This window comes from Leiobunum rupestre, chromosome 2 (assembly GCF_980474605.1).
Source record: "Leiobunum rupestre chromosome 2, qqLeiRupe1.1.hap1, whole genome shotgun sequence".
Lineage (NCBI taxonomy): Eukaryota > Metazoa > Arthropoda > Arachnida > Opiliones > Sclerosomatidae > Leiobunum > Leiobunum rupestre.
In genome coordinates, this window is record NC_143385.1 from 53,879,284 (window position 1) to 53,898,924 (window position 19,641).

Here is a 19,641-nt window from a genome sequence, read left to right on the forward strand (position 1 = left end):
AAAAATGGCAGACCAAGACGCGAAAATTAAAATTACTAGCAGACGAAAAACAACAAAGCACGGGAATATGATAATGGCATGTTGCAATTGCGGTTTTACTCTAGTCGATTGGGGTGCGATCTATGACGTCATAAACAGATTCGGAGCGAATCTCGAGCAATGAAATGGAAAACGCTATTAGTTTACTGATATTAAGGCAGATGGCGCTGTATTTCCTAAGTTTGAAGACTATAGAGTGCTAGCAGTTAATGCGTTTTTAAAAGTTAGTGACGTCACAGCCGTAGCTTCCGTAATGGTGGTCATGAAAACTCGCGTTTTTTCTCAATAGACGTTTAACATTGGTGACGTCGCAGGGTTTCAAGCTGCTGGCACTCTATTAGCACTAAAAGCACTGGTAAAAGACTGTAGAATTAAAATTTTCGGTTTACATAAATTAGGACATGTAAGGCGAACACCACATGCTCATTCAAACAGGTGGATTTTCCATTTATAAAGCATAATTACATGGATTAAACACTGAAAAATGTTCCACGAGCGAAAAAACGCAAAAATACTCTGTAACCTTGCCACCTAGCAGCGCGAGCCCGCAAACCGGAAATTGTTTTCTATCCAGGGGCAAACAAACGGGCGTGCAATGATCAGGGCAGGAAATAAGAAATTAAAGTTATCGGACATTTGTCCAGTGACCCCCCCTAATTTCAAAAATTTTATCGGACATTGTCCAATGATCCCCCCCCCCCCCTTAAAAAAAGAGTGAAAACACTTTCGCCACGGAAACTTTAACAACGGAAGAAATTAAAGAAATTGTATGTATTTTCCCCAACAATATTAAATCTTATATCGGGCAAATGGTATTACATTAGAAATTCACCAACAACTCGAAATTTGTGGATCACTAGTGTAGTATATTGAGAAGATCAATCTCATTGATGTTTACCAATGTTACGCACCAAATACTGTAGACGTTAAAAAACCTTCAGCTTGAATATACTTGTATTTTGTACCTGGTTGAATGCCTGGTTTTGTCCGCTGTGATCAAAATAAAAATGAATTGATGAATTAAAATGTAAGAATTATCCTTTTTCAAACTTCTGGAATAACTTTTACAATTGCTAATTACGCAATAAATTTTTTTTTCAGTTCAAACTTTGAAAATGACCCTAATAATATTTAGTATTTAGGTATAATTTTCCGATAGAGATAGGCCTAATAAGCCGACTACCATAACGGCTGTTTTATTTCCTACATTTCGTACCTCATAATATTTTGTAGCGCTATATGATTGGCTAAATTTGAACTCTGACTCCTTTTCGATGACCAATAAAAAAAAATCAAATCCCAAAGAGTATTAAACTTCCGGTTTACAGAGTTGCTAGTCGTTTTTCTGATTTATCGTTGGTGAAGAAAGGATGTAGTAATAAAAAATGCATGAGCAAGGCTACAAGTGTCATACTTAGGGGTATTATGTTACTTATGATAATACTGAAGCCTCTTTCTGCTTCTGCACTTGAGGCTCCAACACAGCTTTCCTGGTCCCCGGATCGCTGGGCCGCCACTACCCTCCAGGCGGCCATCTCTCTCTCTTTAGCACAGCCACAGCGCAGACTCATAGTTACAGAATAGACTATCAAGTATCAAGTTCAGTAACTCGGTACTTCCTCATATTTTTTGTAAAATAATTGTTAATATTTTTATTTTGTAGAAAAGAGCATTCCCAGTTTATTGAAAAAGTTATCGGACAAATGCAAAATTTATCGGACATTGTCCAGTGTCCTGTGCTTATTTCATGCCCTGGCAATGATACTTCGTTTATATACTTACCAAAGATCTTTATTTTAGGATTTGAAGCTTTGCTGTTTCAACCTTTTCACTATTTACTATTTGTAATTTTATACGAAATTGAAGATTGATAAAAGAAGCGTGTTTTGATCCATGTAGTTATAATCTTCAACTAAAAGAGCAGACGAAAATCACAAAATTACAAAAACCCGCGAAATTAATTTAAAAAAAATACGAGATGGCGCTACAAAATCATATCCGGTGCCCCTAGGGGAGTTAAGCGCGGGGGGAGGAAACACGTTACAACCGAGCCAACGCGAACAGTTGATTTTATAAAATAACAAGTCGGCCCAGGCCGTAATATTAGTTCCACATCAGTGTATTCGAGTGGGCAAAGGCATACACCCTTAGTAGACACAGGTAGGCAAACTAATACAAAGCTTTTGAGGCTTTGTGATTTCTTATCGTTGGATATATAAATTGCCACCCTAAGTGAAAGGGTGGATGCCGCCCACCATCAGGAGACCCGGGTGGGCAAACTAATATAAAAACTTTTGAGCCCATGTGATTCCCTATAGTTAGATATACTATTTACCATCCTATGTTAAAGAGTGGCCACCGCCCACCCTCAGGATACGCGGGTGGGCAAACCAATTCATAAGCTGTTGAGGTCATTTGATTTCCTATCGTTAGATAGACGTAAAGTATCAAAGGTGAAATAGGTAAGCAAAACACGACAAACATAATTTTTTTTAAATTATTGAAATTAGTGGAAAAATGATTTAAAGAAATTCTTAAACTGGGATTCAAATATGTTTATTTTAGGAAATTTATATCAAACATTTGGGTATGGTTCAAACACCAAAATTCCTATTATTGCACAAATTCAAAAAAATATACCCTTGAATGTAATTAAGCTTAAGTCCGACTGCTTTGGATTTTTTGGTCTCCCATATTCTAAGTACATAAATTCATTCTTGATTAATGCATATTGGTTTTGACTTAACTTGCAAGGTAATTTGACAAAAAGCTATATTTTAAATTTCGATCTATTTGTGGTAGAGCTATAAACGGGTAGTCTTTACGTAAATTTGTAAGTTAATATACCTAAGTTTTGCGAATGGTATACGGCAAAGATTATCGTAATAAAAATTTACATTCATAGATATAAAAATACATATGCCCGAATGCCCCTAGTTTTTGGATGAGTTTGGGAGTCCAATAATTAATCTTGGCGGTACGTAAGTGTGTGAAGGGAAATAGAGTCTTCAATGCTTTAACTGTTTAAGCGTACGCGTGTTCTTAATAATATAATACCTTCTCCCGATAGTGACTTCAATTTATTATTGTTTCTTTATGGTTCCATTATTGCTTTTATTACCCAAAAGGAAGTTCGTCAGGTGTGGATTGAACTCGTAGTTTGTCTTTGAACCTATTGTGTGGTGTAACGAGTGATGAAGTTTTTCAATGTCTCTTGTTGATTTATTTGAATAAGAAAATAAGTATCTCATTGTGGGGCTTTTAGAGCATTTATAAGTACATATGGGGACGAGGGCATTTAAAATTTTCGAGCTCATTTATTCGAGTACTCACTTTCGAGCGAGGCATCTTAAGCGAGTGTGCCCACCTACCACTGCTCACCACCCGAATATTTAAAATTTTCAAGCTCGTTTATTCGAGTACTCAATTTCGAGCGAGGCATCTTAAGCGAGTGTGCCCACCACCCACCACCCGACGCGAAGTTTGAGGTTCACTTGACCTTAAATTACGAAAATATACGTAAAATAAGGCGCAAAAACGGACGAGAATTTCGACAACTTAACTAGCCAACTCCCCCCGCGCCGCTAAAACTGACGAGAATACAGTAGAAGTTCCGAACAAATTTTGGGAAGCTTCCAGTGGCCGAGAGCGTAAAGGCGTCATTAATCGGAGTTTTTGACTGCGAGTTCGGATCTCGGTTTCGCCAAAGCTGCAAATTATTTTCGCAGCGCCATCTGCCGTGTCGTTGCTTTCCACACCAAACAAACAAACACACACACACACACACACACACACACACACACACACACACACACACAAACACACACACAACACTTAACGACAATCCGTCCATAGCAATAGTCCCACTTCGATATATATATTTATCGATGTGGAACTAAAAAGTGGTCTTGCCCAACTTGTTAAAATGTTGCTCTTACGTCACAAGACACGGCTTCATTAGTATATTTTGCGCACGAGCGATTTGAACGCGCGCTAAAAAAAAACTATATTCCTCGCGACTGTTAGCGCGCGCTAGTAGGCTTGTGAAAGTATGAGACTGTGACGTAAGAGCAACATTTAAACAAGAAGGCCACGTTAGTTTATAAAAATAACTACTCGGCATTGAAATCTTAGGATGATCAAATACGCGAAAAAGTAGATTAGTCCATAAAAGGGGAAAATATAGCTAAATCCTAAACAAATTTGAAGAAATTTAAAAAACTTACTAATTACTCGTACCAATCGTACTTCGGCCAATGTGAAGAATACCCCCCCCTATTATTTTTCGTTTTTTTTCGATTTATTGGTAGCATTTTTTTACGCTGAATTTAATGGTGTATTAATTATTATCCGCAAACATGTAAATAAAAAGTTATCGGGAATGTGATTTTTCACTGTTCTAATCCTCCTTGGTATTATCCTGAGATTTCACTGGCTGTTCTACCCCGAGATAGAGTAGGACACATGAAAACAAACTTTCATTTTGGTCTATACTAATTGAAAAAGTTATCGGGAATGTGATTTTTCACTGGTATTATCCTGAGATTTCACTGGCTGTTCTACCCCGAGATAGAGTAGGACACATGAAAACAAACTTTCATTTTGGTCTATACTAATTGAATATCAATCAATTATTTGGGCCAATGTGAAGCATTGAACAACAATTAACTATTTTAGTTTTCCGCGTCAGGCTTGGTGCTGTCCTCTAGGTTGCGTTATAGTTGGCCCATAGCTTTTTTTAGTATGGGGTTGGGAAGGCGCTGTGCGCCCCCAGCGCTCGAGCGAAGTGAGTGCGCGGCGCCAATACTTTGAGTACATTCGACGTTGTATAAGTCAACATCACACAGAAGTCATAGTATGGTTAAAAAAACCTAAAATGCGTTGAAATACGATAAAAATTCCCAACCCTTAAAAGTTAGTACTGTTCTGCATTTCAGCCTTTTCCTTTTTCGTCATCAGTCCTACGTTCTCCAAAACGTATTAAAATCTAGAAATTTAAAGAATCGTCCTCCTCATCAGTGCTACGTCATTAAATAAATAAACAAATCTCGAAATATGTCGTATTTCCCGTTGTAAAAATTGCTGGCAAGTAACAATTTTACATTGATCATATCTTTTTAAACAATAAATTGCGGTTAAATCTTTTTGCATTGTTAAAAAATCATTAACATATTCAGTTCACACCCAAATCTATTATTTGTAAGAGTTAAGTATAGTCTACACTACCACTACAAATTTCATTTACAGTATTACTCCTTTGTACACACCAAACATAAATTTTGATTTCACGTGTCCTGCTCTATCTCGGGAGAAAAAGTATAGAACTCACATTAAACTATTGTCGAAAATGCATTGAAATTGACGGTTTTCAAAACGCGTTAACTTAACTAATTCTCATTTGTGGTAACTAAAAAAAATACCTTCGTACTCCTTACACACTGGGCTTTCATCTCCGAAAATAAAAAAACAAGAAAAGGAGGGGGGCTGTTCTTCACTTTTGCCAGTACTTCGAGCAAACAAAAAACGCGAAAATCGGATCAAATAGATCTTCGAGTAATAATTAAAAATAAATATAGCCAGAAATTTCAACGGTAGACCGGTTTCGTTCTATTTGGAACTCATCAGTACCGTACTATATTAGTACGAGTAATTAGTAAGTTTTTTAAATTTCTTCAAATTTGTATAGGATTTAGCTATATTTTCCCCTTTTATTATGGACTAATCTACTTTTTCGCGTATTTGATCATCCTTCTCACAGTCCATAGGTGGTTTTTTCCAACTTACCTTGTGGAACATCCTTGATAATTATAATCCATTAACCACGGCCCACTTAGGAAGCGAGCGGATCTAAGTTGCCCGTGCATTAACTAACGAACTTCAAGCATTCGTAGCTACATGTCTATATGTTATCTGAAAAGGTTAATTTAACGTGGTTTAGTGGAGGTTTGATAGTTGGATACCTCCAAAAAAAACATGGCTGGAATGAATCAACACTTTCCAAGAGTGCAAGTTTTATTTTTTAAATAGAAAAAAATTTACAAAAAACATTTTGTATTCGTACAAATAATTTCTTCACCACAAAAGGTCAAATAACAATTTGAGAACTATTAAAAGCTTAATTAATAATAGATAAAGATTAAAACTTTGAACTATTAATAAGTAAACTTGTATATATAAATGATTGGTTTCAATATTTAAATAACCAATTCACATAGAGAAAAATAAATATTTTCTAACACCAAAAAAAGTAGCCCTAGAAGTATTCTGTAATAAAACGTTTTTAAATAACTTACAGTATTTTTGATTTTGGTATTTTCTGGGCAAAACTAAAACTAAAAATAAACACAAAATAAAATAAATATATTTACAGTACGAAGGGGCAAAAATTGTATTCCCCCTCGAAAAATACCAAACACAATCTAAAAAAATGTAAAACAATATTTTTCCATTAAATTGATGAAAGCTACACATTCAACATTTAGTATTAAAAATTTCCACATGTTTCTTATTTTATGCAAAAAACATTAATAGGGGTTTTCGAGGCCTGTCTAAATTTATTTCGGTATGGTTACGTATAAAAATGATATAACTAAAATGCCTTTTTAATATTATAAGTAGTAATTTTTGGTACAAAAATATTCAATGGGAAAAAATATTAACACAATCAAAAACTAATAAACTGTCAATATGACCAAAAATGTTTATTAAAACACATTCTTAAATAATTACTCCTGAAGTTATAAATGGTGGATATAACATTATAGTGTGCCAGAGAATTGTATCATAACACATTTTGTTTGATGTTAAATGCCAAAATATTAACTTTTGTGGTTTCCACTATTCATTATTAGCCTTAAAACATGACATTATATTAAGTGTTACAAAATTCAGCTCATGATTGATTTGAGCGGTCAATTGCGTGATTTCATGGCTTAGGAATAACCCTGGCACGCGATAACATTAACATCACCACTGAATCAGTTTAAAAATCCTGAATATATTAAAACACCACAAGCTCCACGAATAATTTGTCCTTTAGAGGGAAAAATTTGTTAAAAAAGGAGTTTTGACAGGACGTGTACAACACAACGGACTTGGTTCGTTTAAATGTTTAAAACTGACTAGGCCACGGGGGTAATATATCATTATACACATTGTTTTAGTACACAAAAATGGCAGTGAAACTTTTATTTATCAAACGCACGACTAGCTGCTTTAAAATTCGATTCCGCAAAAAACGTCACATTTTTACGTCCCAAATTATTGTTTTTTCAAAAATTCATCTATTTATTGTTATTAATTTCTGCCCTTTTTTATCCGAAATATTAGCTACTTAAGAACAGTTCCCAATCTGTACAGCTGGTAAATCATAGAAACTAAAGAACAGAGAATTTTGCCATCCTGAACAAACTATTAGTTTTTAGCCATACAAAAGTTTAAGGTAAAAGTGAAAAAGTAGAAATTGATAGAAGTATTAGATACTAATTAACGAGACAATCAGAATCACAAATCAGTTTAATTTGAGAGTCTCATTAACACTCTAACAATAATTTCTAAACTTTACCAGCAAATTAACAAATTTAGTGTGCATATATTAGATATATATATATAACCTTCCTTAGTTCAGTATTGCTTAGATTAGACTCTTCCGTAAACATCTTTGGGAAATTATTGTAATTTTTTTTTGTTTTTTACCTCTGCGTTTACCTTTTGCTATATACCCAACCAGGCACCAGCGCTATAAATATTTTTACACAACAGTGGAATCCTTCCAGCAAATAATTTGCATATAAGTATTAAAAATGGGTTCGTATGATGATAATAAAAGAAATTCACTCCTTAAGTCACCATTTTTCAACTCAAGGGACTCGTAAGGATTTCATATAATGGGGACTGACAGCGTTTCCACAAGCCCAGACTGGCATTATCTTCATATTTTTCGTAAGTTGGGAGTTCAGGAGATTTATTTCTTTTATTAGTCCACGGTATAAGGAACATTAGCGGCCTAATGGCCAGTAGTACCAGTGTAAACGAAACAAAAATTGAGTCACCTGTATTGCACTACTTTAGTGCCTATATAAAATTAAAATGGATAGTAAAATTTTATGGAAGTTTTTTATTTTCAGCTAGGATCATAAAGGTCTTTAAGAAATCTGTAGATGGCATGATCCAGTGTATGTTTTGTGGCGACTAATTACCTCATATTTTGAAATTTAAAAAGGCTTATTTTTATGTTGTCAAAGTTATCAAATTTGAAACTGAAGTCCTTGAGGGTAAAGTTTACCTTTTAGCAATTTAATGCTATACCTATAAGTAACTTAGTTTAACGGAAAGTAATCGTAACTTCTTAAATTTAGATTTTAAATATCACTAAATATCAGTCTGAATAAGTTATGTTAGCACAGATTTAGTGAGAGATAAGGTCGGTTTAATAAAGATTTGAGTGTTAGATCAAAATTATATGATTCAATTTTAATATTATGAGGCAGGTTTTAACTGCACCCAAAGAAAATCTCTCAACTAATGGTTTAACTAAATGAATGTCACAAAATGTACAAGGGATCTGGCTCATCTAATGGACTTCATTATAGACTAGTCATTCTAATGTATATATTAAAAAAAAGTAAAGCCAAATTACGAACTATTTTGGTTATTTTTAAAAATTAAGACACGAATGGCTAGAAGCTACTGGTAAAAATAAATGAGGTACAAAATGGTATGTTTCTTCTTAAGGTGACGATGTTTGTAAATACTGTCAGATGAGCAAAAGGTATTTTGTTTGAAAATTAGAGGCGTTATTTTGTTTACGTATTTGCAAAAGACAATTAATATGGAAGTTAGTGATGTAGACAAAATGATACAACTAGGGACAAAAAAATGCAGTTCCACGAACGCTGCGGATAAATTTCAGCAACTTTTTTTTACTATCACGAAAAGACGAAATTAAAACCACGCAACGTTTCCAACATTCGTTTTACACTACTCTTTTCTCTTCTTGTCTTTCTTCAATCTTATAAACGTACTCTCAAAAGGGGCTACAATCTAAACTTCACCATCTACAGACTTGTTTAATAACTATTTAAATTAATTTAGTCTCTAACATCATACATATTACAAACATATTTTATACTAAAATTCATTTTTGCACTTAACAAATAGCCAGCCAACCAGATGGTATCAAACTGAAGTAAAAATAATATAAACAAGTCTATTACGGCTCAGTATTGTTAAGATTATAGTCATCTTTTTAATTTGTTTTAAACACAGTGTATAAAGTAGTGTTAAATACAACTGTTTCTAAAACAATCATCTCAATCATCCACATAAAAACTTCAAACTGTTTAACAACAAACGATGGATTCTCAAAAACCTGCTTTCCTTTAAACATTACTGTGCCATTTTTTGTTTCAACAACTGGGTTTTTCTCGTAGGTTACTCCGATGTAGTGCTCACCAATTTTTCATTCATTTTTAGGTAACACCAATTTTACAATCACTATAAAGTTTAAATCCAACACTTAACATTTCCAACATTTCTCCTAGTTCAAAAATTTTCACTTTTGGGTCTTTTTTTAAATAGCTATACTGACTATTTAAAGCTCGTGTATTCATATATTACGAAGCCAGTTATCAGTTTAAAACTTATCATCATCAACGTAAGCTTTCATTTAAAACATCGCGAGACATTTGTCTCATGTTAACATATCATGACGCATTTGATCTAATAATAGATACAAATGGCTTGTCATGCCTTAGCCATTTTTCGATTTAATATTTGAAACCTAAGAAAATGTACATCGTGCTTAAAATTGTGATTTAAATGAATTTGACTGTGATTTAGTTAAGTCTAAATTAATTTGAAAACTAACTGGTCCCGCAGAAATCTTAATATCTTTAAAATATCCAGGCCAATAGTGTCACGTTTCTTAGTTTAATCCAATGTGTTAATAAATTGATTTTTTGAAAGCTTTAAATAATAAGATACATTAATTTATATTTTTCCTCATTATCGTAAGTCCATATTTACACAATTAACACTAACAATTTCTTAAGTTGTAAATATTGGGTCTTACAATACCCTGTGCATATTCTGTGTGGCATATACAAGAGTGGCTCTTGGAATGACGTGGGACTCGCGAGAGCTCTAATACAAGCGGAACCAGTCATACTTAATTCCATAAAGAACGGTTCTTGTATTTTCACCAAATGGGTCAAAACCTTTTCCTTTTAAAAATTCTATCAGAGGCTTAACTTACAAATTTCTCTATTTCAGAGCGCAAATCTCAACAACATCAAGCAAAACAGGACAATAAGCCAAGCTTATTTTACAAATAAATAGGTCACCGGGATTTAAAAACCTTATTAAAACCTTCATCAGAGCAATTAAAAGCTATTACAAGGGCTTTCCTCACTACCAACCATATTTAACTTTTGGTCAAAGTAGCTACGGAAAGTTATTCGGTTAAGAAATACGAGTTAAATTCAACATATTTTGTGGTCTGGTAAGCGGGTTCAAATCCGTTTTATTCTGTTTACAGTTTAAAAGAGGGCGGTTTATTAGTTTAAATTGCACTTAAAAGTGGTCGGAGTTAAAAAGAAAGGTTAGTTTTATATTTACAGAGGTATTTTGTGTGGATTTGAACATAATACTATTGTTTTGTTCTGGTTTTGTTTTTAGCTATGGAGTTAAATATGGCTTTATGAGGTGGGGACGGAACCGTATGATTAGTGTTCCATCTTCTATTGAAAAAACGTAGTTAACTTTATGGTTTCATAAATAGTTTGGATAGAAGGTCATAATGTAATAAGGTTTTACGAATTTGCAAAGTTTTAAACTGGAAATTTTAATTTTTTAACCCTATTCATTGACAAAGCAATTGGAATTTACTCAAATCTTGGGTTAATTCCTACTGATTTAAAAACAATCGCCCAAGATTTTCAATTTAGATGATTAAATAACATTATGACCACCTACGCAACATTATTTATGTATTGTACTATGCTTCACTAAAAGGAGAACTTTTGCCGCAACTGACCTTGCATCAAACATCGATATTAAATAATTTTCAAAAATAAAATGCCAAAGTTAGATGCGAAGTTGAGAGTGGTTTTAGTTCCAAGTTATTTCAAACAATAAAATCATGGGGAGATTCGAACCGAGACTTTTCGTATACCAGAGTTTCATGGAATGTATTCATTATTATCATTCTGCGTGTAATAAAATAAACATTAGCCTGCTCTTAATATAAACTACAACATAAACAATTCCATTTAAGGATTATACAATCTTAAATCTTAAAAAAAAAAAATTGGTAAAATTATAAAATTACCAACAATTATTCCACTTCCTTGTTGCCCGTATGATGGAAGCCACAAGATTTTAGAGCAAAAATGGTTCTTTTTACCATCCAAATTTGTTGCGTAACGTAAAAGGGTTTTCTATTAACAATTTTTCAGGCCCGAACTATGAATTTAAAGTTTTAAATTTTACTTTTTCCAAAAAAATTAAATGAAAGATATCGAATATTCTCTAAAATTTTGATGGAACAATGTTTTTCTTTCTTAATTTCATTAGCAATATCTCATAACGTAATTTTTGACCAATATATATCATTCGGTTAACAATCAACATACTTAACCCCCAGTGAACTTTAATTTCGCTCCCGGGTCGGTTAAAAATTTCTAATTCTTACATGGTATCAGCCAATTTTTAAAAATAAATAAGAAAGAGCTATTTTGACGATATGCTAAATAAAACTCTTTTTGACAAAAAATTGAAAAAAATAACTTTTAAAAAACCTTAATATAATAATAACTTAAATTAATTTCTTATTAGGTGTCTAAAAATAAGGTAGACGTTATTTACTCTGGCTTGCGCTTTGATCCACTGCGAGTAATGATGGTGAGGCGTACTTTGGTGTGTTTCTGTTAACGTTGTCTTTCACTTTGGGGGGATTCGGGCTTGTTTGAGATTTGAGTCTGCATTGGCATGGACGCAGCAACTTTGGACAAATCAGAACTTCGCCATTGGGGCCTTTGAATATTAAGCCGCAACATATTTTCTGTCTGTAAAATGAAATACTTTGGGTTAGATTATTTATTTGCATAATTAGGCATAAGCAATTAATTGGTTCAGCGACACAAGGATGTTTGAACTTTTGCGGTTCGCACAAATCTGAATTACGCTTGGTTATTAGTTTGTTCTTTCAATCCGATGCTGATTTTGAATTTCTAAAATACCCTTATAAGTGGTATCAAGATTCTTCACCAGTTTAACCACAGATATTCTTTAATTTTCCAATAAATGTGCGTTATTCTTACTTTCTCCAAAATGTCATGTCCAAGAAGGATGAGATGGCCCTAGGACTAGACCGTGTGGATTTGGACATTTTGCGGCGATTCGTCTGTTCACTTGAGCCTCGCTTGTCCACTGACCTCTTGGACGTGGTCATACTTGACTTATCTTCACTGCTCTTACGCTCCTTCCGCTTTTTGTTGGAGCTGGAATCATCATCGTCCATTTCTTCATCTTCCTCATCCTGGATCCCAGAGTCCTCTGACGACTCTGTCGGGGTGGGACTCGGGATTCGACTTTGTGGCAGCGAGAAGTTTGAGCACTCGCTTAGACTGTCATCTCCAACTGCAAAACCAAATAAAATTTTAAAGGCACATCTTTAAAAGGAGACATCTATGAAAATTTAAAATGAAAGTCTATCTACAAGCCATTTCCAGCTTTACCAGAGCTTATTGACGTCATATTTTTTTTAGTCACTTATAAGATTTTAAAATGATTCTAAGTCTAATGTATTGATCGAGCTTGTTTCAAGAATAACGCAAATTAGTAACCTACTAGTAACGTCATCAGAAAGTCCCCCTGAACTGGTTCTAAGGTGATGCCTGAGTTGATCTCGTATGTTGTCAACAATGACTTTTGTTTTGAGCTTTTTGGATACCCGTTTGGCCTTCGTCTTGGCCTTTGGCTTCTTGTTCACGGATTTCTCTCTGACATCCACAACCTAGAAGGACAAAATTGAACAATTACCAAAAGAAGTTTATGAGATAGGGAAAACCAATAGAAGCTTTGTAATGATAATGACCTATTTAGATCTAACAACAATTACAAGGAAGAGTAAGAATAACTAAAGCCTTACGTGATGCCAGTCTCGGTTGGTTCCCACAGGCAGTTTCTTCCAGCGTTTGACGAGTAGGACGCAGGCGTTGCAGATTTCTCCAGAGCGTCTCTCGGTAATTCGGAAACAGCGTTCAAACTCTGGCTCATATTTCTTGGAATCAGTGAATCTGGAGCTGGAAGACTTGGCCTTGCAGATGCAACATCCATTCACCGAACGGTATATCTTTGGCTTGTGGAAGGCAAACATTATGACGTTGCCTTATAACACTCCAACGTTGGTCAACTTTCTCTCAAAAACTATGTTATCTTCACTTTTGAAGGGAAATACCTCCCTTTCAATTTGATTCTTGACTCACGTACTTAACTTCTCCTGTAAAATAGAAATTGGGCAATTTATTAAAATTTGTTGATAATATTTAAAAACGAATTAAACATTTTAGTAAAAAAGGCCAATATTTCAACTAGTTTTATGTATAATTTTAAGCCAGCCAACCAGATATACATTGAACTAATTTTTTTTTACCTCAATAATACCATCATAGCAATGAAATTGCCAGTGAAGAAACATACTATTCAGTAATTAATAAACGTAAATTAACTTGATCAATTAATGATAACATTAAAATTAGCAAATTAAAATGAGATATAATTTATGTAAATTTTAAAATAATTACGAATATCAATAAATGTTAACTTATATAGTTTTAAAATAGTCTTTGTTGAAAAAAATGTGTTTTACAAAAAAATTCCAAAATCAGTTTATTTTTGATGAAATTATTTTCAAATACTGGTTGCGTAGTTTTGAGCTATGTCGCCATTTAGAGGGCAGTTTTTTATCTATAGGGAAAAGTACGGCTGACGTCGACAAACGTCACGCCGATATTACTTTATTGCAACCACAGACCACCTAGCCCAAGGACTTCCATCAACCACGAAAAAAGGTGCCTCAAAAGTGATTCGCCTTTTTTAAAGCAAACAGAAAAATCCTTTATTTTACGAAATAAAAATAATGTCGTCCGCGAGCCAGCTTCTACAATACATTTTTTATCATATTTTTACCTTTATAACTGCTCCTACTTGCCTTGAAATGGCGCTGTTAAACATTCCGCATCACACTCGGGACATAAAAATATTAAAATTACTACTAACGATACATGTCCCTCTTGGGGTAGGTGGTCTGTGTTGTAACGTCTCTAAAGTTTTGTTCAACTATTAAGAAAAAGTTCAATTTGAATAAAAAAGTGGGGTAAATTAAAATGAACAATTTATCTTTTGGAAAATATTTTTTATTAGGTGTGAATAAAACATTTTTCTTCTTACAAAAAGCGTGAGTAAAAACTCTTTAAAACAACCGAAAACCCCCAACATACATTTGGTTTAAACAATATAGCTGATTTAACTTTTTTATAATAGTATTTGTGTAAGGGGAGTTAAATTAAGTCCATTCAAAACAAGCCACGCATTTTTTGAAAATTTCTACTCTCACAAAAAAAAACACACACACAGACACACAAAACTAGGCGTATAATCTTTGCTGAAAGTTGGAAAGAGAAGAAGACCGAAATAATAGTCTTTCCTATTATTTCGAAAAATGCGCTTCGGCATTCCCACCGTACCTATAAATATTTTTCTTCAAGGGTGAAGCGAAAACTACGCTTGTACTTTCGCCTTGGGAGCTAAAAAAATTAGGTCATAGCCAGGAGCGAGTTCTCATTGACACTCGGGGAAATGCCACGGCTAATGTTGTCCAAGTGATAAGGGAGTGTGTGACTCTCTATTGATTGTGTTATGCCCATGCATGGATGATACAAGAGAAAGTGTAGGTGACTCGAAGGTCTTCTAATTCTGATAAGTAACGACGCAAGATGACACGGACGCGTCACGTGATTTCGCCGTTTTATGTTTCGAGAATTTTACGGTGTACTAAAAATTTAGCCTTGGATAAACGCGTCGCTCAAAATTAAACGTTATTGGTTCAAATATTTAGGATTTAAAGTTTAAATTTTTCCCATTAATTCGTGCATTTCTCTTTGTGAAAATTGTACAAAGTTCATTTTCAATTGTTTATAGGATATTTTCAACTTTGCATTGTACTGAAATGACAAAATTTTAAGATAATAGACCTTATTCTTATTGACACCAGCAACGATCTCACAATTTCAGGATTTTACACTTTAGCTCGCAATGAAAAATCAACACGTAAATTTACCAATGTTTGGTCCAAATGTGGTGTATTTACATGGTCTTTAGGATTGAAATTACATAGGTACAAATGGAGAAGCAATAATATTGCTATTTTGCTATAAGAATAAAAATAGCCAGCTAGGCTAATACCCAAAGCACCGCCTTAGGCCCAAGTCATCTAGTGACTTTTAACAGGGTTGCCACACATTTTTTATGTGAAATAAATAAATTATAACGATAAATGTATGGCAACCCTGTCATTTATCTGAACTAAATCGTACATTCGACTAAATTAGCAACGTTTTCCGACAGTTATCACAAATATGTCGAATAATTTTTTTTGCAGACTTAACTCTGGTACAAGTGTTATTTTTTGAAATTTTTAAATTAGGCTATTTCCGGTTTAGAGTAAATTTTGAAACATGCCAAATTGGCGCGAATGCATTAACTTCAATTGAAACGCCTCACAATAAACGCGTACTTTTAATGACGTCATCAGTAAAATCGTACCAGTTGCAACGCGTATGTATTCCCCTGAAAAGGGCCTCTTAACCTTTATCAATGCTAGTCAGTCAGTGTCGAGCAGTATGGCTTTGGCAATCGCGTATAAACAATTTATTCGGGTTCAAACACGTGCGCCAATCGAACTGGGTCGTGTCTTCGTTCTCGAAAGAGAAATCAACAGGACATGGCTCTCTTCCCAAATACCGAATCAACAATTTTCGTTTTAGGGTTAAGGCGAAAGTGTGCGAACAAGACTCGCCCCCCTTGCAGAGTGTTACCCCTAGGTGTGTCGGCTTTCGTGCGGCGCTCCGCTTTAGTTTAAATGTTCTCAGCTCACTGACCGGGTTTTCCAAATGGCTCAGAAAAGAATGTAAATGTATGTTCCGAATCAATTCTGTTTTTGGCGAGTGGTACCGGTATGCGTGGCCTTTACCGGCGCTGGCATTTTTAATCGCCGTTAATGGGCGTGCCGACTGCCGATTTCGGCTTGCCACGAGTGTAACCAAGGCCTAGTCGAACTGTACTAAGCACAGGAGTTCATCAAGCTAGGAGTATTTAATTGACATTTTTACGTACTAAAAAAATTCATGCTTACGAGCAAATTGTAGTGTACGAATCGCCATCTGTTGATATTACTACGAAGCAAATATTTATTTAAAAATAAACCCATTGAAGTCATGCAATAGCTTAACTAAATGGGAATGGGAAAACGTATGGCATGAAATAAAATTTAAGATTAACTATCAGAGAGACTAATACACTGTAAATATTTTATCAGTAACCTTTCAATTTTAGTCACAAACCAAAAGAACACAAGCCAGAGAACAGCTAAAACCACCTAGTTCTTCACCGATTTCTGTTATCGTGGGAACAAAACAGGTTGCAAAGTTACGAGTTTCAAACGGAAAAATCACCTCTCTCGCTAGCTTTTGCGATAAACCAGACCCCACGAAGAAAAACCAAATAAGCGTTTAGATGATACTAAGCAATGATATAAAGGACATAGGGTAATTCAATCTGGCTATTTTGTCGTCGTGTATCCTACTGTAGCAAAAAATTATAGGCCATCTTATCAAATGTCATAAGCCACGGTCACGCCAGACCTTAAAACCCAGTTTCAGTTGTTTTGATTACCAGTTTTAACGAATGAAATTTAGAGAAACCCGTCACGAAAACTGGTTTCAACTAGTGTGAACTACTTCGAATTAGAAACTAGCATTGGAATCATTTACTAATGAAGATTATCGAAATACGAATAATATATTTTCATATGACAAATGTCATAATATCAGATATTGTCATTTAGAAAAAATATCACAATAACCACTTAAAATATATGGCTTAATATCGTCCGGTTTAAAAATATCACGACCAATTATCAAACGAAAAAATCACGACAAATTATCACACGATATTAGAATATCACGACAAATTATCATTCGCAAAATTATCACACGATATTAGAATATCACGACAAATTATCATTCGAAAAAAATCACACGATATTAGAATATCACGACAAATAATCATTCGAAAAATTATCACACGATATTAGAATATCACGACATATTATCATTCGAAAAATATCACACGATATTAGAATATCCCGACAAATTATCATTCGAAAAATATCACACGATATTAGAATATCACGACAAATTATCATTCGAAAAATTATCACACGATATTAGAATATCACGACAAATATCACACGATATTAGAATATCCCGACAAATTATCATTCGAAAAATATCACACGATATTAGAATATCCCGACAAATTATCATTCGAAAAATTATCACACGATATTAGAATATCACGACAAATATCACACGATATTAGAATATCCCGACAAATTATCATTCGAAAAATATCACACGATATTAGAATATCACGACAAATTATCATTCGAAAAATATCACACGATATTAGAATATCACCACAAATTATCTATCATTTGAAAAATTATCACACGATAATAGAATATCACCACAAATTATCATTCGAAAAATTATCACACGAAGAATATCGTGGCCAATTATCATACGAAAAATATGACAACATAAGATAATATTAAAAATAAGCATCATATAACAAAATATCACCTTATTAAAACCAATATAAGTTATCTCATTATTTATACGGTGAAGTTGCCATGGTCCATAGCGGGAATTCTAAATCAGATGTTGACGTGGCACCCAAAACGGGGTCAACACTACGACCGCTTTTGTGGTCTTTGCAACGGACAATTTATTTTGAAAAGGCTACATATAAGTACTCCTCCCCTTAGTTATCACCAATACAGCCAAGAAACTGTATTAATGTCTTAAAAATAAATAGTTGTAGAAACAAAAGTTAAAATGCCGGCATCAAGTTTATCCTCGACGATAAGCTTTTCAAAATGTCATCTAAAAGTGGCACTGACAAAATATCGGTAAATGTATTTGATGTCAAGCGCGCGGGAAAGCGGGTATCCCCCAAAAAAGGAAAGGGCCTTCACCCAAAAACGTCCCATTAAAATCGAAAACGTGTCGGGAAAACAATCACTCCTTCTTTCACGATTGAACACGTAACCCATTTGCATTTTGCATAAACAGGCCCGAATTTTATCCACTTACGTTATTTCCTTTGCTCAAATAAAACCCCACCGTGAAATTTCAAATTTGACATCGGAGCTATTATATAATTAGCTATACTCCACAGTCCCATTAAAATCAGCTTTCCAGCGTAACAACGCTTTAAAGAAAATACAGGAAATAAAAATGCGGAAACTTAAGATAAAAAAAATTGCGAGATAAAAAATCGATTTAATAAGAACCCTTTAAAAGATAACGAGAAAAACATGGGCTAATCACGCGCAACAAAACCAAAAGAGTTCAACGCTTACAACCTTGTCATTACAACTAGCAAAATCCCTAAACTGCCATACCTACCAAAACAACCCAACTATCGAAAAATCATTCTGAACACGCATAAAACCCAACATAATGTACCTGTCAAACCCACAAACACACTCTGAATCGTTACTAAATCATAAATAAATCATAGAAAAAGGGGCACAACCCATTAATCCCACCTACCGAAAAGCCACCTTTCAAAAAAAAAGACTAGGAAATATACATTCAAAACAGGTTTTCCGAAAAGCAAAATCCACCACCAACATTCTGAATAAAGTGTTATAGGCCTTGACACTAAAAATTTAAAATAAATAGACTTGACATTGAAAAACCCGGCTTTTTACCTACCGGCACGCCAACAGCCAAAAGTTACGTAACGTGCAAAAGTCCCAAATTTACATAGAACAATGGAAAGAAAAAAGTTCAGGAAGTAATTTGGAAAACCTACCGTAGTAATAAAAATTCTTAAAACGTCGCTTAAAATTTATTTTATAGTAGTACAAACGAGCGCGATGCGATAAAAATCCACAGAGAAAATTTGTAACGGCCGTTCCACACTCAACAATTTCGCGTCTGATTCTGGCCGGCTTCCAAACGACGCGCCGGTGTAGGGAAAAAAGGGTGAACGCGTTGCGCAGGGGAAACGCCAGGGGGAGCCACCGACGGACGGCCCACTGCCCTACATTCGCTTCTCTTTCCGCGCGCTGGCCTACGCCATGATGGAGGGAAGAGCGTAGAGGTTGCGGAGAGAGAACGGGGACGGGCTAAATATCTAGATTAAGGTTGCGTTTCCATGGTTACCAGACGTGGCAAATTTCTTTTTCTCTCTCTCCTCTCTCTTCCTAACCCGGACTCATTCGCGAGGGGGGGGGGGGGGGACGAAAAA

The 19,641-nt window shown here is 34.5% G+C and overlaps 1 protein-coding gene across 8 annotated transcripts in view; it reads right to left on the reverse strand.

The window, feature by feature from the left end:
* Positions 1 to 6,231: 6,231 nt before the first annotated feature.
* Positions 6,232 to 19,641, reverse strand: part of LOC149958402 (SIN3-HDAC complex-associated factor) — a 55,624-nt gene continuing 42,214 nt past the window's right edge. For 3 of the 8 annotated variants that reach the window (XM_090165823.1, XM_090165827.1, XM_090165824.1), the window contains exons 2-6: positions 13,190 to 13,540; positions 12,889 to 13,054; positions 12,360 to 12,678; positions 11,905 to 12,104; positions 6,232 to 6,371 (exon numbers count right to left, since the gene is read on the reverse strand). In XM_090165823.1, the coding sequence (XP_090021949.1) occupies positions 6,247 to 6,371; positions 11,905 to 12,104; positions 12,360 to 12,678; positions 12,889 to 13,054; positions 13,190 to 13,417 (1,038 nt within the window). In that variant the 5' untranslated portion in view covers positions 13,418 to 13,540 and the 3' untranslated portion in view covers positions 6,232 to 6,246. Of the gene's footprint in view, positions 6,372 to 7,539; positions 8,113 to 8,620; positions 8,641 to 8,764; positions 9,535 to 11,904; positions 12,105 to 12,359; positions 12,679 to 12,888; positions 13,055 to 13,189; positions 13,541 to 13,844; positions 13,864 to 19,203; positions 19,336 to 19,641 lie in introns of those variants that run through there. The other 5 variants (XM_090165825.1, XM_090165826.1, XM_090165829.1 and 2 more) reach the window with 5 other exon arrangements.